This window comes from Convolutriloba macropyga, chromosome 6 (assembly GCF_964194025.1).
Source record: "Convolutriloba macropyga chromosome 6, txConMacr16.3, whole genome shotgun sequence".
In the NCBI taxonomy this organism is placed as follows: Eukaryota; Metazoa; Xenacoelomorpha; order Acoela; family Convolutidae; genus Convolutriloba; species Convolutriloba macropyga.
Genome location: NC_134473.1, coordinates 18,456,595 through 18,478,697, shown reverse-complemented (window position 1 = coordinate 18,478,697; position 22,103 = coordinate 18,456,595). Strand labels below are relative to the sequence as shown.

The following is a 22,103-nucleotide window of genomic DNA, read 5'->3' as shown; positions in this document are numbered from 1 at the left end:
CTTTAAATTTTATGAACATTTTTATTAAAAGTCAATAGTGTGCATCTAAGTAGTTGCAATCTTATATGCCCTAATTCTTGAATATTATTCTTGAGTTTTTGATTTCGAATATCAATTTTGAAAAAGCTTTCCTTATAGACCGTATGTGTCATAAAATTGACAGTCCGAATCTAACCTAAAAAGTCTAGTGGTCTATTAAAGGACTGGTGGTCGATCTGTCTAACTTATTTCTTTAGTTGTTTCAATTCATGCAAGGCCACAAGCGTCTAGCGCGGCTATTTTCCGGCAATCTGCCGGCTATGTTTTACTGTTTGAGACTGCAGATCTACGAAGCTATTGCGGCTATTTCCTGGCAATCTGCCAGCTATGTTAAAAATTTGATTTTTACATCCCTAAAAAAACTGTTGAAAAGGGTTTTAATGAAATGAAATTATCGTAACGAAGGAAAATACGCAGTGTCTAAGTTCGTCTACCTGACTACGGAATTTGATAATATCACTTTTCGAATTATAACCATTTTTTGAATTCCACCAACGTAATTTTGGAAATTTTGCGCTTCAAATAATGGTTTCTGAGGAAATAAACAAGGTAAAATTGCAATATTTGAAAATTGCTTTAAATTGCTATGCCGGCTTTCCAAAAAAATGTTAGCCATTGCCTCTAGTCAGTTCTGAAACAGCTCATAACTTAGAAATTATCGAAATATATTTCTTGGCTTGTTTTCACCGAGAAAAAAAGCTTCAAAGCTACATTTGTGTTTCTAAATAAAACATCACCAGCATCTTTCAACTAAACATGGAACAAATTTTTTTAATTGGAAGATTTCTTCATCTGTCACTTTCTCGAACAGTTAACATGGTAACCTTTTTCTAGATAACGTTCTGATTCCACCTATCTAGGTTTGTTCGCAAATGGGACAAAACTGATTAACTTGAGAAATTGTTTTGAGTTTTCCGAAGTTTTTCAAATCGCACTAAACTTGCAGCTGTATCTCTTAGTCAATTTATAATTGCAGAATAAATTTCAGCTCTCGCTCCTTGACAGCACTGACGAATAGAAACCACTTTGACATCCGTAAATATATTGAGGATGCAAGTCATGGTCTTGTGCTACGCTGAATTAGGACATTACCGACCACAAAATATTCCGTTTGCGGTTTTGTCTCTTAGCTGATTATTCTAAATACATTCGATTTGCTTCTAAGAGATGAATATATTGATGTTTGCACCCTTCTGTCTTATACCAATAAATTTCTATTTCTCGTTGATTATCGAACACTTTTCGGATCACACCAGCATGTTATGTGCCAGTGAAAATGACTGCTTGACTTCAGTTGCGAGGTCTGTTCTTCCTCATTTGAAAGGTGAAAAACCAGAGCTTTCATATTTTAGCAGTAAAAAGGCAAAATCGAGTCATTCGTCAGCTCGAAAACTGTCATCATCATCCAAATCGAGCTTGAGTTCCAAGTCGTCGGATCAGAAGAGCCGAGGAACTTCGCGTTATGACAAGACAATGGGAGGAATTAGTGCCAAACTGTCAGCTGCGACAACGGGCGATGGAGTGGAATCAAACGCAGGATCGCCAGGATGTGTGCCTCCCTCGGCTTCTCTTCTGAGGATTCTCATGCCTCAAGTTGATCAGAGCGAGGAATCGAAGACACCGAGTACGTCTAGGAAATCTACTCACGTTTCAGGACGGAGTCAAAATGGTGGCAGCGAAAAGTCGCATCATGTTTCGAGAAGACGTGAGTACATGACCTTTTAAAATCCGTCGATGTGCGGAATTTTGAGTTTTAAATACTTTACGAATTTTGTTTAAATCAATGTTAAATTTGAGAGCAGAGTTCGATGAAGGTGATGATTGTTGTGAACATGCTAAATTGATGTACTGCTTTGTTTCTTGATTTAAGCGCCTGCTGCTGTGCTTATGCGTATATTTAGCAGCATGTAGCCGTAACCCTAAGCTAGAATAGCTGGTGACAGATCATATAGCACCTTGTAAATAATAACCAGCTTGGCTTCACTATTGTGCAATTGTCACTCCCTACTTATGTCAGATCATTTAATCTGGCGTATCATAAAAAGACCTAAGAAAGTGATTCCTGATTTGAATATATTGTATAGCTTTAAAAATGCTTTTAGTTAGTGAACTAATCGAATACTTGCTCTTGAAGAAATCACTTCGTTAGAAAATACCCCATGGAAAAATTTTGCTTAGCTTGTCCAAGATTTATAGCGATGATTAATGGAAGAAACCTGCAAAGCCTCTGCAGAAGGTGACACATGTACCTTGAAAGTTGAAGAAAGACTATAAAAGGTTCATTTACCCTGTACCATATGTTTTGTACTTAATAAACATTGGGTATTATATTGTTTACATGTACGCATGTTGACATTTTTCCGTGGGGTTTTCCTCTCAGACCCATGTACTGAAAGTGCAAACATTTGATGCTACTGTCGCGTACCGTGGTGTCAATATTTGTGGGAAACTGGGATTCTAAAGGATGCTTGAGCACCTTTGGTAGACGAGCCGGGAAAGAATTATTGACTTGTAACGCATAAACAGTACCCGAGGTGACTTTAATGTAGTTGATAGAATTGTTTGGTGTTGTTAATTTGCAGATAGCGTCTCATCTTATCCCAAAAGGTGGCACCATGGTACTAGTAGTAGCCATAGCCACCGCACTTGGAATGCAAACGCCTCCTCCCATCGTCAAAATAACTTGGCTGTTGCCGCAAAAAGTGGCCTTGTCACTTTCAGCCGGCGCGTTGCCAGATCTCCCGATGAGGAGCCACAGTACTTCGTCTATGGTACATTCATGCACTGCCCTCCCCACCCCTCACAAAAGAACCCTCCCCAGAGTATTATCACATTTTAATAGCACAATATTCACCTCAGAATGTTACCTGGTGACTTGTTGATTCTAAGTTGGAGGTAACATAAATATTTCAGAGGAAAATATAGCCAATGAATTCAGAACATGCAAATGCAGGTGGTTGAAATTGCTGCGCGTTTGATTGCACCAAATTTTCTAAATTTTATAGTTCGCAGCACTTGTTGTTTGTTGTTGGGAATAGATTATATATGGACCTGTAGCATAAAACGTTATGGGCCCTGAATCCAGTGGAAATTGAATGATCCGTTTCCTATAAACAACCAAAGGTTTAAGAGATTTCTAACTCAATTGTTTTTATTGCTCGCCAACGAAGTTTGTTACAAGTGTTCGGAGGTATTTCTGCTGGCATGATTTTGCGCTAACTACTTGACATCCGATCGTCCTAATTAGCCGAGTCGAGCGTTGCGGGCCATTTTTGCGCACCTTTTTGTGATTTCAAAACTTCGTATTGTCTTTGCGTGCTGTCTTTCGCAACCTCGGTCAAAATACTTAGTGAATTTCGATGGTGATTTTCTTCTACTTATCATTTAAATTAAATTAATTTTGTGAGGTGATATTTGAATGATTTCGGCGATAAAGCTCACCCTTTTGAAAGTAATATGGCCATTTCCTTATCTGAACGCGTATCAACTCTTATTGATGACTTTTTGCTAGCGTTAATCTGTTATTGTGTGACTCTGACGTAGTTCCCATTTTACTTGCTTGTGCGTGAAGCTGAAAGTCGAGGTACAGTTTTCTGAAATTTGTTTTTAATGGCTCTCAAACGAAATTTGAAGCAACTATTGTAGACGTTTGTAAACCGTTGTCTTCTAGAATATTCTTTCGATTTCACTTTCGAGTGCTTTTTCACTCATCTTGACTTTTTTGATTTTGAGAAAGACTTGCTAAAACGAAACTGATTGTGGTTTTAAACCGTACATAGCCCGTGTAGTTCTGTGGTGAATGTCACCGATTCTCGTCCGAGAGATTGCAGGTTCGAACGTTTCCCTATTCAGACGTTTTGCACCATAAAATTTTCTCTAGCCGCGCCAGGTGTTCAAGAGCTATTCGTCCGACGTTAGTTGGTTTGTATTCTGTATTTCTTACTCAGTGGTTGATGGGCTCTATCATTTAAAGCATTTAACCTATTTACCACCACTGCTGATAAAAGCTACAATTTCACTGCTTAATCTGCAAGAGCAAAGTTAGTCCACCGTCAGTGAGTTACGTTTTGAAAGTCATTTTCAAACGACATTGACAATAAGCTTGAAGTCAAAAATTCTTGAATTTTTCTTGTTTTTTTTCCATGTCAAATCCAAGAATTTTTTCTTGGATTGGATATAGATTCATTCGTTATCAAGTTGTTGATTTTTGTTGTTTAATGACTCTCAAACGAAGTTTACCAATTATATTAGTCCTGTTGGTCTTTTATGCAAGTTTCCGCTAGACCAATTTTTCGTCTAACCCATTTGACTTTTCGTCCTAGAAAACGGGATAAACCGCTAGCGCCCAGAGGTTATTAAGTTCTCTCGCAGCGTGTCAGCTCACTAGTCGCAAAGTATGCGATTCACAGAAACTGTTTTGGAGACTTATACTTATAGTGTGAGGTGCGGTTCTTAGAGGTTGCCTCGCACCCCTTCAATTAAGCTAAAGCTAGCCTCACTAAACCGTAGCTAGCTACTGACGAAGCCAACCACTCGCTGGTTGTTTGAGAGCATTTTTTAGTCTTCTCCTAAGTTGAAATAATGAGTTTTGCTGTAGAGTTTAAAGAATTTCGCGCCAACTGGAGTTGGAACATTTCTTGTGCTCTTGTAGTTTAGTTTTCAGAAAGGGTTTAAGCTGGTCATATATGTGGGCTTTAAGTGCCCGATTAGCTCTCGAAGGCTTACTAGGTTTAATTCTCCAAGGCTAAATTGTACGGTTTACCAAACCCATTGAGTCCATCCCCCACTCTATTCTGTCACTTCCCCATACGGCTACGCATAAGCTTCAGCTATCTACAATAAAACTCCAACCCGTGGTCTGCCGTTTGAACGCAATATTTCGACGATAGTCGGTTATGGTTTTTTAATAGCAGCAAAGCAACAGCTAGGGTGATTATTTGCCTTTTCTTTCAAATTCAAGATTTTGAAATGTATCGGGGCGCTGTCTTTTTTAAGAACTGTTTACACATTTTCATGATCATTGACGTCGATTAGAGTACCAATTAGGTTGTGGTCTCGCCGCAACATGAAGTCGAGTGAAAAAGTGAGTGGTTTTGCGGCGAGCAAAATTTTCACTTTTATTCTTAACTTGAGTAAGAAGATGGTCTTCGAACCATTTTCGCTTTCTTGCTATTGGTATTTTGGTTCTTATGCGGCACTTTGACTACGATTTTTTAATTTGTTCTCTTTTTGATTCTTCGGATTAATTTTTTTCCTAATTGATTTTTCGAGACTATTCCTAGTCAGTTCCAGTTCTAGTTTTTTTCCTTTAGAATATGAAAGTTTCAGGCCACTACTTGACCTGCTATGCATTTTTAAAAAAATAGAGCTGGGCAAGTCGAAAAAAATTGTTTTGCTTCGCCCAAAGTTCACATCCTGTTAAGAATTTTGCGTGGAATTTTTGGACTTCTATAGGTTGGTTTCGTCTCTCATTCTACTCTAAGAGCTTTCAAGCAGCATTTGCTCAGACAAATTTTTCAGAATCAACAGAGTCAGTCTCAAAAAACGAAATCAGAAATAGAAACGGGAGAAATTTGTACAGCCATTTTTTTGGATACCCACTACTTAGTTGCCCACGTTGTTAGCATCTCTAATGTATTGTTACTATCTCATTAATATTGACGCTAGAGCCTGTATCCTGTCATTTAATGAAAGGAGTGAGTATGTCGATTTATGAAATGAAATCAAAGTCGTTCTGACTTTAAAAATGTTTTACAACAATGTTCTTTGTGTTCTTATATTCCCACTTGGGTTTGCAGGGTTGTTTTCCGCCAATCTGCTGGGTCATGTTTGTCGCGGATGTGATTTTTTGTTCACGTGCCCAATTTTTGTTTTGTTAGGTATTTTAAAATGTTTTTCCGAATCAATTCCTAGTGATTTCCAGACCTAGTTTTTGTTTAGTCAATGAATGTTCTCTTGTATTTAACGGACTTGTGCGTCCGTTTTGTTTTCTTCAAGATTTTCGTTACAAGCATATGACGTCAAGATCACTTAAAATCTGCTTTTTGTTCGTTCATTCATGCAATTTTGACTGCATTGCGCGCTTTTAATTCTTAGGGGAGCGAGTTTTGTTGTTCGTTTGCGCAATTAATTTTTTCGCTTTCTGAAAAAATAAACTTTCCTCTTATCAAAATAACTTTTCTTTAGTTTAATTCCAGGAGATTAGTTGAGCTGACTTAGTGTCATTGAATTTGTATCACTCAATGTGAAGTATACAGATTCTTATTCAACATCTCCTCAATTAATAAAAAAATTCTCCTTTGGTCTGTTTTTCTTATATTTTTGTCTACGAAGCTATTCAAGCTTTTTCTGGCAATCTGCTTGCTGTTTTATTGCAGTCAATCACAATCAATGTCTACAAGCATCCGGGTGCTATTTCAGTGCAGTTGTTCCAATAGATGTTTACAAGTAAGAGGCTTGAGGAATTTTTTCTACTGAAGTATAAAGACCAAACTGTTCATATATTTACGAGGCGATTTTGAAAATGTAAATATTTAACCAAACGTTTATGTTGTGGTTATAACTTTAAATTTACATTTTAAGATTTAAAAAACTTTCATCCTGAGTCTATTTAAGAATTATGTCTTCGCTGATAAGAGCCGTATTACAATTTCTTCAAATTTTTTCATCAATAGAGACATTTGCATAGAAGCTGCTTGAAAAGAATAAATTCATTGTGTAAAGGGAAATTCTGTAAGTTAAGGATTAGAGTGGTGTGCATTTTTGGACGTGATTCCGATTTTTTGTGTGTTCATTTGTTCCTTCGGCTCAGTGCGGTGAGACTAGCGTAATTAGTTAGCATAAGCTAGCTACTAATAATTGACTACCGTATCCGTTCTTTGAGAGGATTAGTCTCATGTTCCTTGGGCTCATAGAAACCTCTGATCAAATTAGTTGTCATTTAAAAATTTGAAGTACATTAAAGCGTTTGGTGCAGTTAAAAGAGCAAAATTCAAAACCTTTTCCATAGTCCGTTTACCTTCAACTCAACTGTATTTTTGGTGTGAATACATATCCTGAAACTGATAGCGTCAAAAATTCTGAAGTCAACTCTTACACAAATTGTGTGAATTTGATTGCGATGAACTTGACAGCTGTTTTCTTTGTCTCTTTGGTTTACACTTCCTTCAACTTGAGTTCCTCATTTGAATGTTGTCCTGTCTCCCCCTTTTCTTGAAAAATCACTGGATATTAAATGTCTAATTGTCAACAGGAAATTTGGTAGCATTTAAAAATGTTCGCAAAAGGTAAAATTTAACGTTACAAGTTTTGTGAATCATCCTGTGTAATGGTTACATCACCTGGGAGGTTCCTACTATCCACCAAGAAAAAATATTATTGATGACGTGTATAATTGCAACAGGTACTGTATTTTAGTTTTTATCATATTAGTTTCACTAGTAGTTCACTATAGTATACGCAAAGGACCCTAGTTGAAGTGCGTGTACAATGAACCGAAAGAACTGATACATTTTTCTATATCTCGCCTTTTTGAAACTTTGCGATTTGATATTCTATCTTGTTTAATGAAGCTCTGTCAAGATCTAATGAAACAAATTGTTATTCACACTTTTTGTACCGTGGCCTCAAATGCTCAACTGAAAATTTCCGTGTGACTTCATTTTGTATTGCTCTCAAACAATGCTTGATAATTTTGACTGAACTTAATCTCGGCCAATTGCTGAGGCTTACAATAGCGTTTTTGTTATTTGAGCGACCTGATTTTTAGTATTGGGTTTTGTATGCTTTTCTAAGAACACTGAGGGGCGAGCTATTAAATGGTCAACAAAAATTTGCAGCAATTGTTGGTCGTTAGTCTTTTTTCATGCGATTTTCTGTTTTTTATTGTCTGAGAGGTTTGACTTTTTGAGTGACTTCGAAATAATTTACTTTTCTAAATACTTAAATTCAAATTTGTCATTTAATTTTACTGTAAAGCTCTCCGAAATCAGTCGAGGACCTTTGCGTTATGAAGGCTAATAATAATAAGGCTCTGCGAGTCAAGTGAAAAAATAATTTCGATGTAATTTTTCTAATTTTGAAGGAATTTCAAATAATTTTAAATAGATTGCATCCGCAACTCCAACTGAGCTTTATAATAGCGCCCGAGACAAGTTTGAAACCACTATTACAATCGTGTTTAATTGCTCTCGTAGAGAAGCAATTATTGTAAACGTGTGTGTCTTTTTTATGCAAAATTTTTGCTTGGCCGTTTTGACTTTTCGAGTGACTTTTACGCCCTTGAATTTTTGCGTTTTGCGTAATCTAAAATTCCCTTTCAATCACAATTTCAAGCAGCTGAACTCAATTGGTGGCAATTTTACATCCAAAGTCAAATGAAAAGTGCGCCGAAACTGGTGCCCTTTTTCACTTTAAATCTTAATAGTGGTATATGTTAACCTCTGTGGTTATTTGAAGCCCACTATTGAACTTCTTAGTCCCATTTAGGTTCAGTCCCCTTTAGGTTCCCCCCCCTCCGGCTGAAGCAGGATGAAATTGATTAGAGCTGCCACTAGTCGTTCGAGAGGAATTCTTCCGACATTTAGTCGGGTATGTTTTTTTGAAGCCCACTATTGAACTGCTCAGTCCCATTTGGGCTCCGCCCCCGACTGAACCAGGCTGCAATTGATTAGAGCTCCCACTAGTCGTTCGAGAGCAGTTCTTCCGACGTTTAGACGGTTATATTTGTTTTTTTTATTGAAAAATTTTTTGTTGATAGTTTTGACCTTTTGAGTGGCTTTTAGTCCTTTGTTTTTAGTTGTGCGTCATCTAAATTTCTCTATCGTTCAGAATTTTAAATAGCTGACCTATATTAGAGGCAGTAGTCTACTAAAAGGCTATTGAAACCTGCGATAGAATAGTAGTCTTCAAATACCTCTGAAGACGTCCCTTGAAGGCACTGTATTACCCGGTTGTGGAAAAAAAACCCACTTCTTTTTAGATAGGAAATAAACCCCCGCGGAAATAAACCCCCACTTTACTATTAAATCGCATTTAGCGCGTTTGGCCATGCCTCACGGGCCATGGCCATGCCTCAGCGGCCCGTGGGACTTGATATGAAATATCACAACCGAACAAAATATGACGACCGAAATTCAATTTTAAAATTGCTCTCATTCAGAACGTCACCGCTTATTTGATTCGTGGTAGTTTTCTACTGAAAGCCTTCGTGAAATCTTAGTACTGATTGAAAATAAGCGAGTAGTGAATTTATCCATGATGCTGCCCTGTCTAACGAATTAGCTTGGTCCACCACCTGATGTTCGAAGCAAGGCGTCTGCGGTTATTCGGTGTGTTTAATTAATAGCCCTAAAGGGATAGCTGTTGCTATTATTGGCCTTCCATTGGTTTTTTGTTAGAATTCAAAGAATTTAAATTGTTTTGAGCCGCTGTCTTTGAGATCTGTTCACACGAAAAAACGAGTGGTTTTGCGGCGTGAAGTTTCTTCGCTCTAATTTTAATGTAGTGAGAAAACGGAGTTTTTGGATCGGATTTTATTCCAAATTGTTTTCCCAATCCATTCAGTGTTCATTATAGGCATAGCTTTTTGTTAGAATCAAATTTACATTTCTCGCTAGTGGTTTTTTCTCGCTAACGGCATTTTGCATTGATTTTTTTTTGCTTTATTATCTGGATTTTTTTAGAAATAGTTTTCCAAATTCACTCATAGTCCGTTCTAGGTCTATTTTTCTTATTTAGTGAAAATTCTTTGAATTGTACGTCAAGACTTATCCTGTTATGTTTTTTTACTTCGTCGAAAAAAATTTTTCGCTTCACCTTAAAACACAGCTTGTTCAACATTTTGCTTGAAATCTTTGACTTCCTGCTAAAAGTGCTAATTGAAGTAATTAGAAGTCTGTCAGTTTTTTCAGCCTATCAGTGTTTTGACCATCCTAATTATTTCGGACTTTTTTAACGTTACCAAACGTTTTCTATGATATAACTTTTCGCATCATTTTTTTTCGCTTGGTGACAGTGATTCAAATTTCAACAATTTTATCAGACCTAAGGAGGCAGTGAGTTAATGGTTCAATACAAAAGCTAATGGCTTCAGCTACATTTACGGTTTTTTTTGTGAAGGTTTGACGCGTCGAGTTAATTCCGGAATTCTTCCAGCTATGTTTAAGATCTGTTCAGACATTTTCATGATTTTTGAAGTCAAATTGGAGTAGGGATTTTGGTCACGCCGAAACAGGAACTGAAGCGAAAAAGCGAGTGCTTCTGTGGCTTGAAATTGTTCACTCTAATTTTAAAGTAGTGAGAAAACAGTGTTTTTAACAAAAATTCGCTTTCTCGGTTGCGGTTTTTTGTTCACATGCGGCAATTTATTTGACTTTGATATTTTACTTTTTTATTCTGATTTTTTTTAAATGGTTTTACCAATCGATTCAAATTCTTTTCTAGATCTTACTTTTGTGTTTTTTCAAAGAAAATTCTTTGAATTGTGTCAGTAGTTGTCCTGCTGTTTTTTTTTTATTTCGTCGTCAAGATTTTTGTTAGGACCATTTGACGTCACAATCACTTGAATTTGCTTTTGTTCATTCGTCGGGCGATTTCCACTTAATTGTGTGCGTGATGTCATTTTTGATTCTAAGTGGAGAGAGTTGTTTGTTCATTCGCGTGATTGTTTTTGGTCACACCTGCTCACCTCACTCTCAAAAATGAACTTTTGTAACTTTAACTCAGATATTAGGTCAAGAGAATTTGTTTCACTCTAGTTGAAGGTTATTTGAGAGCAGCTAATGGAATTAGAAATTGGTTAAACGGATTCAGCATTTAATGAGAAGTTCCTTTTTTCGTCAGTTTCTTTATCTTTTGAGTTTGCAGATCTACAAAGCTATTGGGGATCTTTTCTGGCAATCTGCCAGCTATTTGAGCAAAATCAATGAGCAAATATTGTAACAATAGATTAATCAAATGAGCAAATATTGTAACAATAGATTCAGGAGTGAAAGAAAAAGAAAAAAACTGCTGGGAAAATAGTATCGCGGAGTAGAGAGAAGAGCAGGCGTTTTGATTTTGAAAGAGAGATAAGTATGTCTGAAATAGTTTTCACCAGGCTGCTCTCGGTAGGTGCGACCATTTCAAAGCAATTTATAAAAATTTTAAAACTCCTGGTTTCTGTATAGCTGTTGTGTCATTTTGTGGACGCTTTTTCAGTTATTTTGTTTTTGAAAGTTTTTTGGGCCTTTAAGGCTTCATGTTACTTTACAGCGATTTTCATCAAGTTATAAGATGTTATTTTTCATAATGAGCCTTGTATTTGGTGATATTTTGAAAAATACGTTTGCTTAACTGGAAATAGTGCACATCAAATGCAGATTGTTCACTCTTAAGCCACAAATTGTAGCATTAAGGGTTGGTTTCTCTTGTTCTAGAGTTCAATTTAAAGTGTTTGATTTTTAAAGTGTTCCGATGTGGCCTAAATTGGAAACTATTCGAGCACTATTATTGGTTGGTAACAATTTTAAATGTAATAATGGCGATCCTCAGTATTGTGTAACCAGTCCCTCGTTGGTTGCTACTGATGCTTTTTCTTGTAAATTTAAGCAATACAAGATCTGAAATGGCTTGAGACTAAGTACTCACAACACACACACACTTTGCATATTTTGGAAAACAACGTTTGCATATTTTGGAAAACAACGTTTGCGAACACATGTTAAATTCTCACCTTTCTTTCCTTTGTCAATTTGCACTGACACTTATTTGACCCTTGACCCGTCCTCTCTGAACCGATCTTTGACGCGCGCGTCCAGACCTCACTGAGTACTTAGCTGTTTACTACAGTGTGTTCTTTGTAATTGTATCCGCCTATCTCTCCTCTATATATTTCTGATTATTAAAAAGTTTTGATTTGAGTTGCTGCATAGATAGGAAGCTGGAACTGCCATAATCGGTATTTTCATTTTTGTTTGGTTCTTGGGCCTGGATAAGATTACCATATTCTGAAAGTTATTGACAATTTTGTTTGATGACTGTCATTTGGCTCTTAAAATGTTTCTGGTGGAAGGCACTTTTTCACTGCTAGTTTGTACTGTTTAATTATTAATCTGATTGGTTGCTATCTTTCCCTGTCACCAAATTGTTACGTCAGTTGACTATCGTCACCTATCCCTGTTTTGTTGTGTTTAGACATGACCACGCCTCCTGGTGCGTCTCCTTCTCTGGAAACCAGGAAAAAATCACCATCGCCTGTCTCCAATAGGAAAAATAACCACCAACATCAACACCAGAAGCAGCAGAAGTTGAGCCCTACTAGTTCGGATATTTCTCCTGACAGAATGAGTGGTAGTGGATCTAACTCAACCCTGAAGTCTTCGCAGCAACCTCCGAAATCCACGTCAACCACTCCTGTGGAGGACGACAACGCGGCTATTGTGAGTGGGGTTGTGACGGGTGCTAAATCTGTTCACGCAAAGGAGCACGAGGATTATCCGAGGGACTACTCGTTGACAGGAGGTAATTTTACATGCAGTACTGTGGCAGTGTTTCAATTAATAGTGTGAAAATGGGATGAGAATACCGGAAAATTTCTGATCATTCAAGTTTTTCTAAATATACTTTTCCTATATGAATGTGGTGGCAGAAATATTTTCAAAGAAATAATTGTATTTGGTGAAAAAATGCGCTGGCGTTGGTCTTCGTTTAATTTGAAGAAGCAAGAAAAACAACTTGGCCAAGAATCAAGGTGCCAAAATTTAAATGAAATCGCTAATAAAACATTCTTTGTTGCGAAACATTGTTTTAGTCGTGTCTCTAAAAATGCTTAGCATTTAATGCGTTCTTTATGTTCTTGTGATAATTTAGGAGCGCACCAATTGACTGGAACAGCTGCTAGCCAAAGCAGTGTGTCTAAACAGAAATCAGCAACTGGAGGAGGTGTGAATAGTGGTCCTATCTTCCCTCGTATCCCAATCAAAGACGTGTTACCTGTTATAAAGAGGGGCAGCAGGGGTTATGGCTTCCACATGAAGGCTATTAAGGTCTACTCTGTACACTCAGAGGAATACACGATACAACACCTGGTCACGGTTAGTTAACGGACTGTCTAATCGATTCTCTCTCACAGTCAATATATTGCCCATCTCCCTCATGTGGACCAAATCATTAATTTCTTTAGCCCGCGCAAGCAAACTAATGAAGCAATTAAATACTGTTTGGAAAGAATATGATTTCGTACAATGTATATTATGTCTATGCCACTTCGCATGCCATTCGTATATTATGTTTGTTTTGTAGTACGTTGACCCCTCCGGCCCCGCGCACTCGTCGGGACTGAAGGAGAACGACCTGATCACACATATTGGGGGCCAGTCTATTCAGGGCATGGCGCATACTGAGGTTGTCTACCTTATCATACAGTCACGTGACCATCTGCTCATCCAGGCCACTCCACTTCACGAGACCTCCATCAAAAATGGTACATATATAGAATTTATTAATTGCTCTCCAGCGAAGTTTGTAGCAATTATTTTAAATTTGTTTTTATGCAAATTTTTTGCGCGATCATTTGTGCGCCTTTGTTCTAGAACAGTGTTTGACTTCTTCAATGAGTTTTTCACGCCTGAGTTCTTCATTTTTGAGTGATCTAAGTTGCTCGCATTCTGAAATAAAGTTTGTTGCAACTATAACAGCGATTGTGAGCGAAACAGTCCAAGACGTTATAGCTTAGTTGTTAAGATGACACACTGCTATCCTGGAGGTCCGGCGGGTCAACCCCTGTGGTGTCGTTTTTTCGCACCCATGAAACATTTCTAAGCTACGCCCCCTATCAATTAAATTGCCCCGCCTGTCATTCGAGAGAAATTCATCCGTCGTTTGTCGGTTTGCGTTTAAGGTTTGAAAGGGGTGCATAATTCTGCACGACAAAGTACTCACCAAATATTTTAACAAATAGTTCAGTTTATCGGGAAGAATTTTCGATATAAAACCTGAGCGCCAGGTTTATATCAACTTTTTGATTTAAATCGTGATTATATAAAAATTTATGTAATCGCCAAGTCCATGATATTACTGCCCAACATGAGATCAAACGAACTGGGTCAGCATGATGAGTTTGACAAAAAACACTGCGATAACAACATCTATTTTTTAAAGGGACTCTTAATAGCTCTCAAACAAAGTTTGCAGCTATTATATTAGTCCTGATGATCTTTTTCCGATCGTTGTTGTGATCGTTTGTCGTCTGACCAAATTGACTTTCCGATTAACTAGTTTACGCACGATTTCTTGTACTCAAATGTTCTGTAAATTCCTCTCAATGAGAATTCTTAGCAGCTGAGCTGTAATAACGGCAATTTAGTTTAATTTACTACTTACCAACTGAAAAGTAAGACGTGCGCTAAAATTGGTTTGGTTCTTTTAAACTAATTAGTGGTCAAAAATAAGCCCTAAAAGCATCATTTAGGCCACCTATCGATGCTATACTCTCCGCTGAAACATTCTTTCCCTTGACTTTTTCGGCGACTTTCACGCTTGATTTCTTGCTTTTTGTGTGACCTAAATTGCTCGTATTGAGAAATTATCACTTGGCGAAACAAATTTGATTTTATGATAAGCAACAAGGGCCTGATAGCCGAGTTTTATTGAGTCCGATGCATTCTCCGGGGATGGGTTTCGAACCTCTCGGTCGTCAAAACTTTTTGCACCCAAAATGTTTTCAATGATACACCCCTGTGAACTAAAGTTTTTATGGTGGCCGCTATAATTTTGTCCAACTTATTTCTGTATCCCTTTCTATCTGTATTTTACGACACGCTAGTCTATTTCGCAGTTAGTTCGGCAGTCTGCGGGCTGTTTAATTTAGTTCGACGTCTGCGTCAATTTTTCTGTGACGATTTGATCCCACCTCAGGAAGCCAAACATTTATTGCCATTATTTAGCCTCAGGGGTAAGAAAACCTCCGTTCTGATTTGATAATAAGTTACTGGAATTTTTGCCGTGGATTAATTTTCAAATATCAATATAACAATTTTTATCAATTTTTTAAAATAAAAACTTGAATTTTTTCCAAGTTTTTTGAATTTTTTGTCATTTTTTTAGGTTTCTTCAGCCTCAAGAGCAAAAAAGCTCCTATAGTGTGTGATAATAGGTTATTGTATAGATGTACTGAAAAGTTTTTCAATAACATTGGGAATCTTAGCATTTGTCTGACGAAACTTTTTTTCATTTTTTTGACATTGTCCTTATTCAAAGGTTTCCAGGCCCAGGGGACAGAAAACCTCCTTATGGGTTTGATAATAAGTTACTGAAAATTTTTTATTGGCCATGGAATAGTTTTCATTTTTTTAATATCTTAAATTTAAGCAATTTTCTTATGAAACTTGCAATTTTTTTCGTTTTTTGAAATTTTTTAAAAAATTTAGGTTTTTCCAGTCTCAAGAGCCACGGAACATCCTCTACGGTTTTTCAATTTTTGACTTTGTCATTTTTCAGGGTTTTTCAGCCTCGGGGGTAAGAAATCCTGTATTATGATTTGATCATAAGTTACTAAAAAAATTTTTTGCCGTGGATTAGTTTTCAAATTTTAATATTAGAATTTTTAGCAATTTTTTTCTTTAAAACTTGTGTTTTTAAGTTTTTTGGAATTTTTTTGTCATTTTTAGGTTTTTACAGCCTCAAGAACCAGGATAACAGTTTACTGTGATAATTATTGCATCGTTTCTAGTGGTGATGGAATTTTTTAAGGTTTTATTATCTCGACTTTTGGCTTAAGAATTGCATTTTTTTTAATTTCTGAAAATTCATTATTTTCTGTGGCCAACGAATCTCCTATAGGTTTTGCTGGTATGTTACTGCATAGTTTCTAGTGGCAATGAAATTGTTTTCAATTATTCGATATCATGAATTTTGAATATTGGCAGCTTTTTAAATGAAACTCACAATTTTATAAAACTCACAATAAACTGGTTTTTCTGGCACCAGGGGCCCAGGAACGTCCTTTAGGTTTTGATGACAAGTTGCTGCATAATTACTAGAGGTTGTGGGTTGGTTATCAATATTTCAATGTAAAAGCAAATTTTTTGATAAAATTTTTTCATGAGGCAGTGAATCTGTTTAAAGCCTGAAAGGGGATACTGGATATTCTCTGGAGACAATAAACTGGTTCTGAAGGTAATAATATCACAAATTTTGGCAAGGTTTTCTAAAATTTTGCGGTTGTTTTTTAAAATTTTTGAATTTGTCTTTTTCCGAGTATAATGATCATTACTGGCCAATGAAACTTTTTAAGTCTTGCAGATGGGTTACATGACAGAACTCCAGAAACAAAAAATGGGTTTGAAAATTTTTTCACTGCGAAATCTTGAAACTTGAATCTTTTTCTATTTGATTTGACTACTAACAATGCTAGAAAGCTAGAAGTTGTAGAGACGAATCCCATGGAAAATATTCCTAGGTCTCTGTCTGTTGGGGTTACTTTTCTTTTTCTCGTTCACGATTTTTTTCTCTCACACTCTATCTATCTATTTTTCCTTAACTCTTGTTGATGCCACTTTCAGCTGCTGTTTTGTGGCGTGAATTCATCCTTTATTACCCTGGTTAACGCTGAATTATAGTAGAAATGTTATCATAAATGACTTCACTAGCACTTTTTAGGAAATTATTCTTAATTGCTCTCAAACGAAGTTTGTAGCAATTATATTAATCCTGTTGGGATTTTTTAATGCGATTTTTCGCTTGACCAATTTTTTGTCTGACCCATTTGACTTTTCTTTCCTAGAAACGGGATAAAGAGGTAGCGCCCAGTGGGCCGTCTGGTGTGAAGGACGGTTCTTAGAAATTGATACCACAGTTGCTCCCCCCACTGTTGCACCATCCCCTCCTCCCGCTGCGGTGTACCACCACCCTGGCTGCGCTCACCTCACGCCCCTTCAATTAAATTAAAGCTAGCCTCTGTAAACCGTGGCTACCTATTGACGAAGCCAACCGCTCGCCGACAGTTTGAGAGCAATTCGCCCGACATTAGTCGGTTATGTTTCAGAATTTCAGCCGCTAACGTATTCGCAGAAGTTTTCTACTAAAACTGTTTGGTTTCTTTCTAAACCTTAGCAGTGATCTAAACCAAAAGCTCTAACATTTTACCCTCCTACAACCCCCTACACGCCACCCCGTGCGGATAAAACAGGCTAAAATTTAATTTTGCTATGATCCCTTTTGTTGTTCAAGATTGTGCCCGCAGAAAGGGCGTGTCGTCCTCTGGCTCTAATCAATCAGCCAATAGTTTTCTGCCTGGTGGGGGAGGAGGAAACAGAGCTATGCAATCACACATCTACGCCGCATCAGCAACTGGAGGAGCTTCGGGTTCCAATCTGGGCACTAGTGCTGGGAGTGGATCTTCTTCCCACCATCAATCCAAGAATAAGAAAAGCAGAAGTTCGCGAGCACACTCGGGTAGAGTGAGAACTGCATTTGCGCAATCATCGTCGTCGTCTTCTATGAAGCATATGGATAAGCCCCAAATTATTCAGTTAGTTTATTTTGTCTATTTATGTTGTTGAGAACAACGGCCTGCAAAAACTCAATTTTTTAGAGAGCAAAAAATCAATAGTTCCACATATCCGCATGACACATAACCAGTAGTTCTTTAATTTTCCAATGGACCCAAACAATTGGCTCAGTTTTATTTAAAAGAGCACTACAGTCGTAATTTAGGCGTTTTGTGTTCCAGTGTAAGACTCTACAAATTTCCTGACATAGAATACGGCTATGAAAAGGTAATTGTGTGGATTTCAAGAAAACAGTAACATATTTTTTGTTCCGAAACAATGTTTCAAATAATTTTGGGTCCATGGTCTCTTTTTTTTTGGGGGGGGGGTAGGAATACCCCCAGCGCCTCGCAGATGTAATAAACTAATAAACCTCGCGTGTGATGCTGATACTTTTGTTAACGTGACTTGCGTTGATCTCTTTGAATTTGTATCTGAATATCTATTACAGGCCGCAACGTTCAAGTAGGGACGTCATTCATCCTACACCTGTTGGTCAATCGCACCCTCTGTCTGACCAGCCGACTCATGTATTTCCAAGTACTACTTCAGCTGAACAATACCATCACCAGCATCACCACACCCAGCACAAATCCAAAAGCCACCACCACTCCAAACATAAGAAGACAGCGGTTCCTGCCACGAGCTCGGATCCTTTCAACACTCACGCATACACCCAAGTTAACAGCCCTCCGCTTGTTGCCCCAGTTTTTACGACTTCGTCCAGTACAACAAACAGTGTGCCCTACTCGACCGGAACCCTTCCGAAGTCGAGGTCCTCCAACCTCCCGAGCTCAGTGACGTCGCCTTCTGGAGGGTTACCAGGGGTTGCAGGTGGGTGCTCACACTCGGCATCCTTCGCCGGAGCAGTGGACGCTAATCAGTACCCTATTGTGTCTGGCTCTGGGTGTCACGGGTCCTGTTGCAAATCGAGAAGTGGTTAGTTTGTTTTCCTTATGACATATATTGCCCTAATTGTGAATCTAGAAATATCTTTTATGGTAAATGACAAACATGTTATTAATAGCCGCCATCATCTTCTCAGCCGGCTATTATAGCGCTCCTATTTTTTTTTTTACTTCGTCGAATAAAAAAATGTTTCGCTTTACCTCAATTTGCCGCCTTTTCAACATTTTGCGTGAAATCTTTTTGACTTCTCTAGGCTAGTTTCTCTCTTCTCTCATTCTGCTAAAAGTGAATTTGAACATCAGTTGCTCAGCAAAGCAATTCAAACTGAACAGAGTCAGTATAAAAAATTGAAGTCAGAAGTAGAAACGGGATAAACCCATAAAGCCCAATTTTAGATGCCCGCTAATTGAACGTCGTTCCTATAAGTCTTAGTTACCATCTCTAATGCTTATTGGTATTGATAGTAGCCCCTGTAGCCTCTCTCTAAAACAGAAGTATGTTCAACCACGAAATGCCATCAAAATAAATCGGACTTAAAAAAATGTTTTTGCACAAAAATCTTTTTTTTTCAATATCTTCTGTTATTTCAATCCCAATCATGCTTATTGGAATCAACGGCGGCTATTTTCCGGCAATCTGCCGGGTATGTTTTTTGAAAGGCTCTAATATAATAGAGCAGAAATGAATCTGTTTTTTCACGCATTGTCTCGTTTTCTATCCCCAAACACGCTGCCTCCGCATGGAAATTACTTGCTAGCTTGTCATAGCATTGTCAATAATAAACAACAACGGGAAAGAAATTCAAATCTCACAGTTGATGCATTATTGTTCAGGTCTATGTAGAAAAACTTCTGTAAGAAGTTTATGTAAGACAATAGAGAGATGTAAGATTTAGCTCAAACTGAGACATTTTTTTAGTTTCCCAATCCACAGGGTTTGTCTCAACCGCATCTCAGCTGGGATCCGGTACCACTGCTTCCATGGCTCCAGGCACTATCCCACCCTCTGATCACAGGCCACAGATGCTCAACATCAAGTTGGGACCTAAAGGAGTTGCTAGTAATCGCAGAAAGTCGGGTAACAACATGCCTGTGTCGCCTTTAGCCAGGACCCCCTCTCCAACACGCACAACGAAATCAGTGAACGCTTCCCCTTCTCTTGTAACTTGTGAAAATGTAGGAGGTAGTGGGGGTGTGACGGTGATGCAGCGAAAAGGTGGAGGTGCTATAACCTGTCCATCAAGAAGTGTCAATGTTTCACCACAAGCTCATTCATCGGCCTTTTCTCAATCATCGCCATCACCGTCCTCAACTTCGAAGCTAGTTGCTTCAGAGGGTCACCATAGTTGTCCAATATCAACTCACGCCTCTCCTAAACTGTCTGACCAACCACCACCCGTGCCTGCTAGGGTTCCTGTTACATCCACTGCTCTGTGCTCGAACCCAGTTTCAACTTCCAACCCATTAATGGAGTCGTTCGCAACTTCCTCGCCTGCTGTTCTGAGAACATTGGTAGTTGGTGACAAGCAAAGTCATTCATCGCAGGTAGCATCATCCGGACAAGCGCAAACGCAACAAGCCCGACCGATGACTGGACTTCAACCAGGAGCCAGTCCGACATCAGTGCTCCACGCTGAATCATCTGGTGCACCCAGCTCAATAGCAACCTCGAGTAGAAGTTGTCCTCAAATTGGTTCAATGTCGAGTCCATTTAACTCACAACAACAGGCGACATATTGTCATGTGTCGCAGAGCTCCTCACTGCCAAACACCCCAAACATAATCAAACAGTCGGACAGTGGAACAAGTACAACAGCAGCAGCAGCATCCTCAGCTAAAGGAGCCCCATCACCGCCTACAACTTCCAGAGAACAACCTTTAAAAGGACCAGCCACCTCCGTTCCCATCAATGACCGCTCTCAGCAACAGCAGCGAACGTGGTGCGAAACTGATTCCGTATCCGGGGCAAGTACGTCCTCAACTGATGCTAATACTGTGGTGTCTATAACCGCCCCAAAACCCACTCTCCCCCCGAGATCACCCTCAAACTGATCAACTAACTATTTGAAAACATCGTTTTGATTGACTGATTAAGTTCTGGTATCAATCACTGAATTTTACTTGCTAACCGATAAGGTCGAGAAGTTTGCGAGTAGTTAAATGAGTTAGTCTCCCATTCAATGCCTCTTTCGGATCTTTAATGAAGGGTTTGATTTCAATCACCCATCGGCAGGAATTGTAACGATACATCCTTGAATCTGTAATTTTTTGTATTGAAATTTTCGTCCATACATTGACAGAAGTGTTTAAAATTTTTTCTTGGGGTTCCAATTTTTCTAACAAAAATGTTGTTTATGAACTATTGTATAACTCAAGTTTCGTTAAAGTTGGGTTTGCACAGCGTTGTATGTGAACAGAGTCATTAAATGGGATAATTTACTTGGAAATGTGCTGCTTGCGTGAACTAAACATGAGATTCAGAATTAGTGAAAGATGTTAACCTTACATAAAGCCCTACGACTTGTGTTGCTGATGTGTTCGTTGTTGACGTGACGTAATCGTAGAAGAAAAGTGCTATTTTCCTTTTCCTTGCTATCAATAGCGAATGGATCTCATTTGTAAATCGTTGTCTTTTATACATCTTACTCAGTGTAGTTTATTCATTCATTCAGTCATAACCGAATGCTAGTGCAATACTTTAGAGGAACAACCGGATAATTATCCCAGATTGGTAATGAACAGCGGTTCGATCCCAGTCGGGGCCCTCCTTAGATGTAGTTTTTCTTTCTTATATGTTACTACCCTTACTACTACTAGTGCTACGGCAGTGTATGTGTGTTGTGTTGTTATTTGATGACGTGTGTCTCAATTTTTGATATCGTTGTAATTGTTGATATCAATAAGTGGAAGAATTTTGCTACAGTTGGATAACAAAGTGTGACAAGATATTTGATAACGTAGACGTATGAGAAGCATTTTCTTTCACGGCTGTTGTACTTTAACTGGTGCTAAGTTTGAAAATGGTTTTTAATTTGTTGACAAGCAAACATCTCTCTTATTTTCCTTCGTCTTCTAATAATAATGAGTTTGATTATATCAAATTTCAATCAGCGCACAAATTCATTACATATTTAGTTATTACATTTAATTAATTAACTATCAACTAACAAACCGACTACTAATTTATACTACCAGTTATTACTTACTGTTGTTTACTACCTATCACCTTTTGACAGTCGGTCAATCAACCTATTGCAAATACTATCTGTCCTTCAGTGGAAAAAAATACTTCACAAGCTTAATCGTTGTGTTTCCTGAGTTCGTTTCATTCTTTTCCTTAACTGTATAACCCCTCTAACTCCTAAATAATCATATATTTTGGTACATGATTGCTTTCGTTTATTTCATGGCCTTTGATTGAAGGTTGTAAAGCTAAGGCCAAATAAGTTGAACTCAGCTGAGATGAGAGCACAAGAAGCAGCATGTGTAGTTTATGATCAGGTCATACATTTTTTGAAGCGACAACGTTTCTATTATCGCCTATCTTAGCACTGCAGAATGCTTCATTCTATAAATTTATTCGGTTTTCTTTGATTTTAAGCGGCACACTTAACCGATACATGCGAAG

The 22,103-nt window shown here is 38.0% G+C and overlaps 1 protein-coding gene across 3 annotated transcripts in view; it reads left to right on the top strand.

Moving 5' to 3' along the window:
- Positions 1-20,784, top strand: part of LOC142341541 (uncharacterized) — an 87,954-nt gene extending 67,170 nt beyond the window's left edge. The window contains exons 18-25 of one of the 3 annotated variants that reach the window (XM_075392555.1): positions 1,392-1,744; positions 2,622-2,810; positions 12,214-12,540; positions 12,889-13,112; positions 13,321-13,501; positions 17,248-17,548; positions 18,019-18,506; positions 19,395-20,784. In XM_075392555.1, the coding sequence (XP_075248670.1) occupies positions 1,392-1,744; positions 2,622-2,810; positions 12,214-12,540; positions 12,889-13,112; positions 13,321-13,501; positions 17,248-17,548; positions 18,019-18,506; positions 19,395-20,527 (3,196 nt within the window). In that variant the 3' untranslated portion in view covers positions 20,528-20,784. The remainder of the gene's footprint in view (positions 1-1,391; positions 1,745-2,621; positions 2,811-12,213; positions 12,541-12,888; positions 13,113-13,320; positions 13,502-17,247; positions 17,549-18,018; positions 18,507-19,394) is intronic. The other 2 variants (XM_075392556.1, XM_075392557.1) reach the window with 2 other exon arrangements.
- Positions 20,785-22,103: the final 1,319 nt, after the last annotated feature.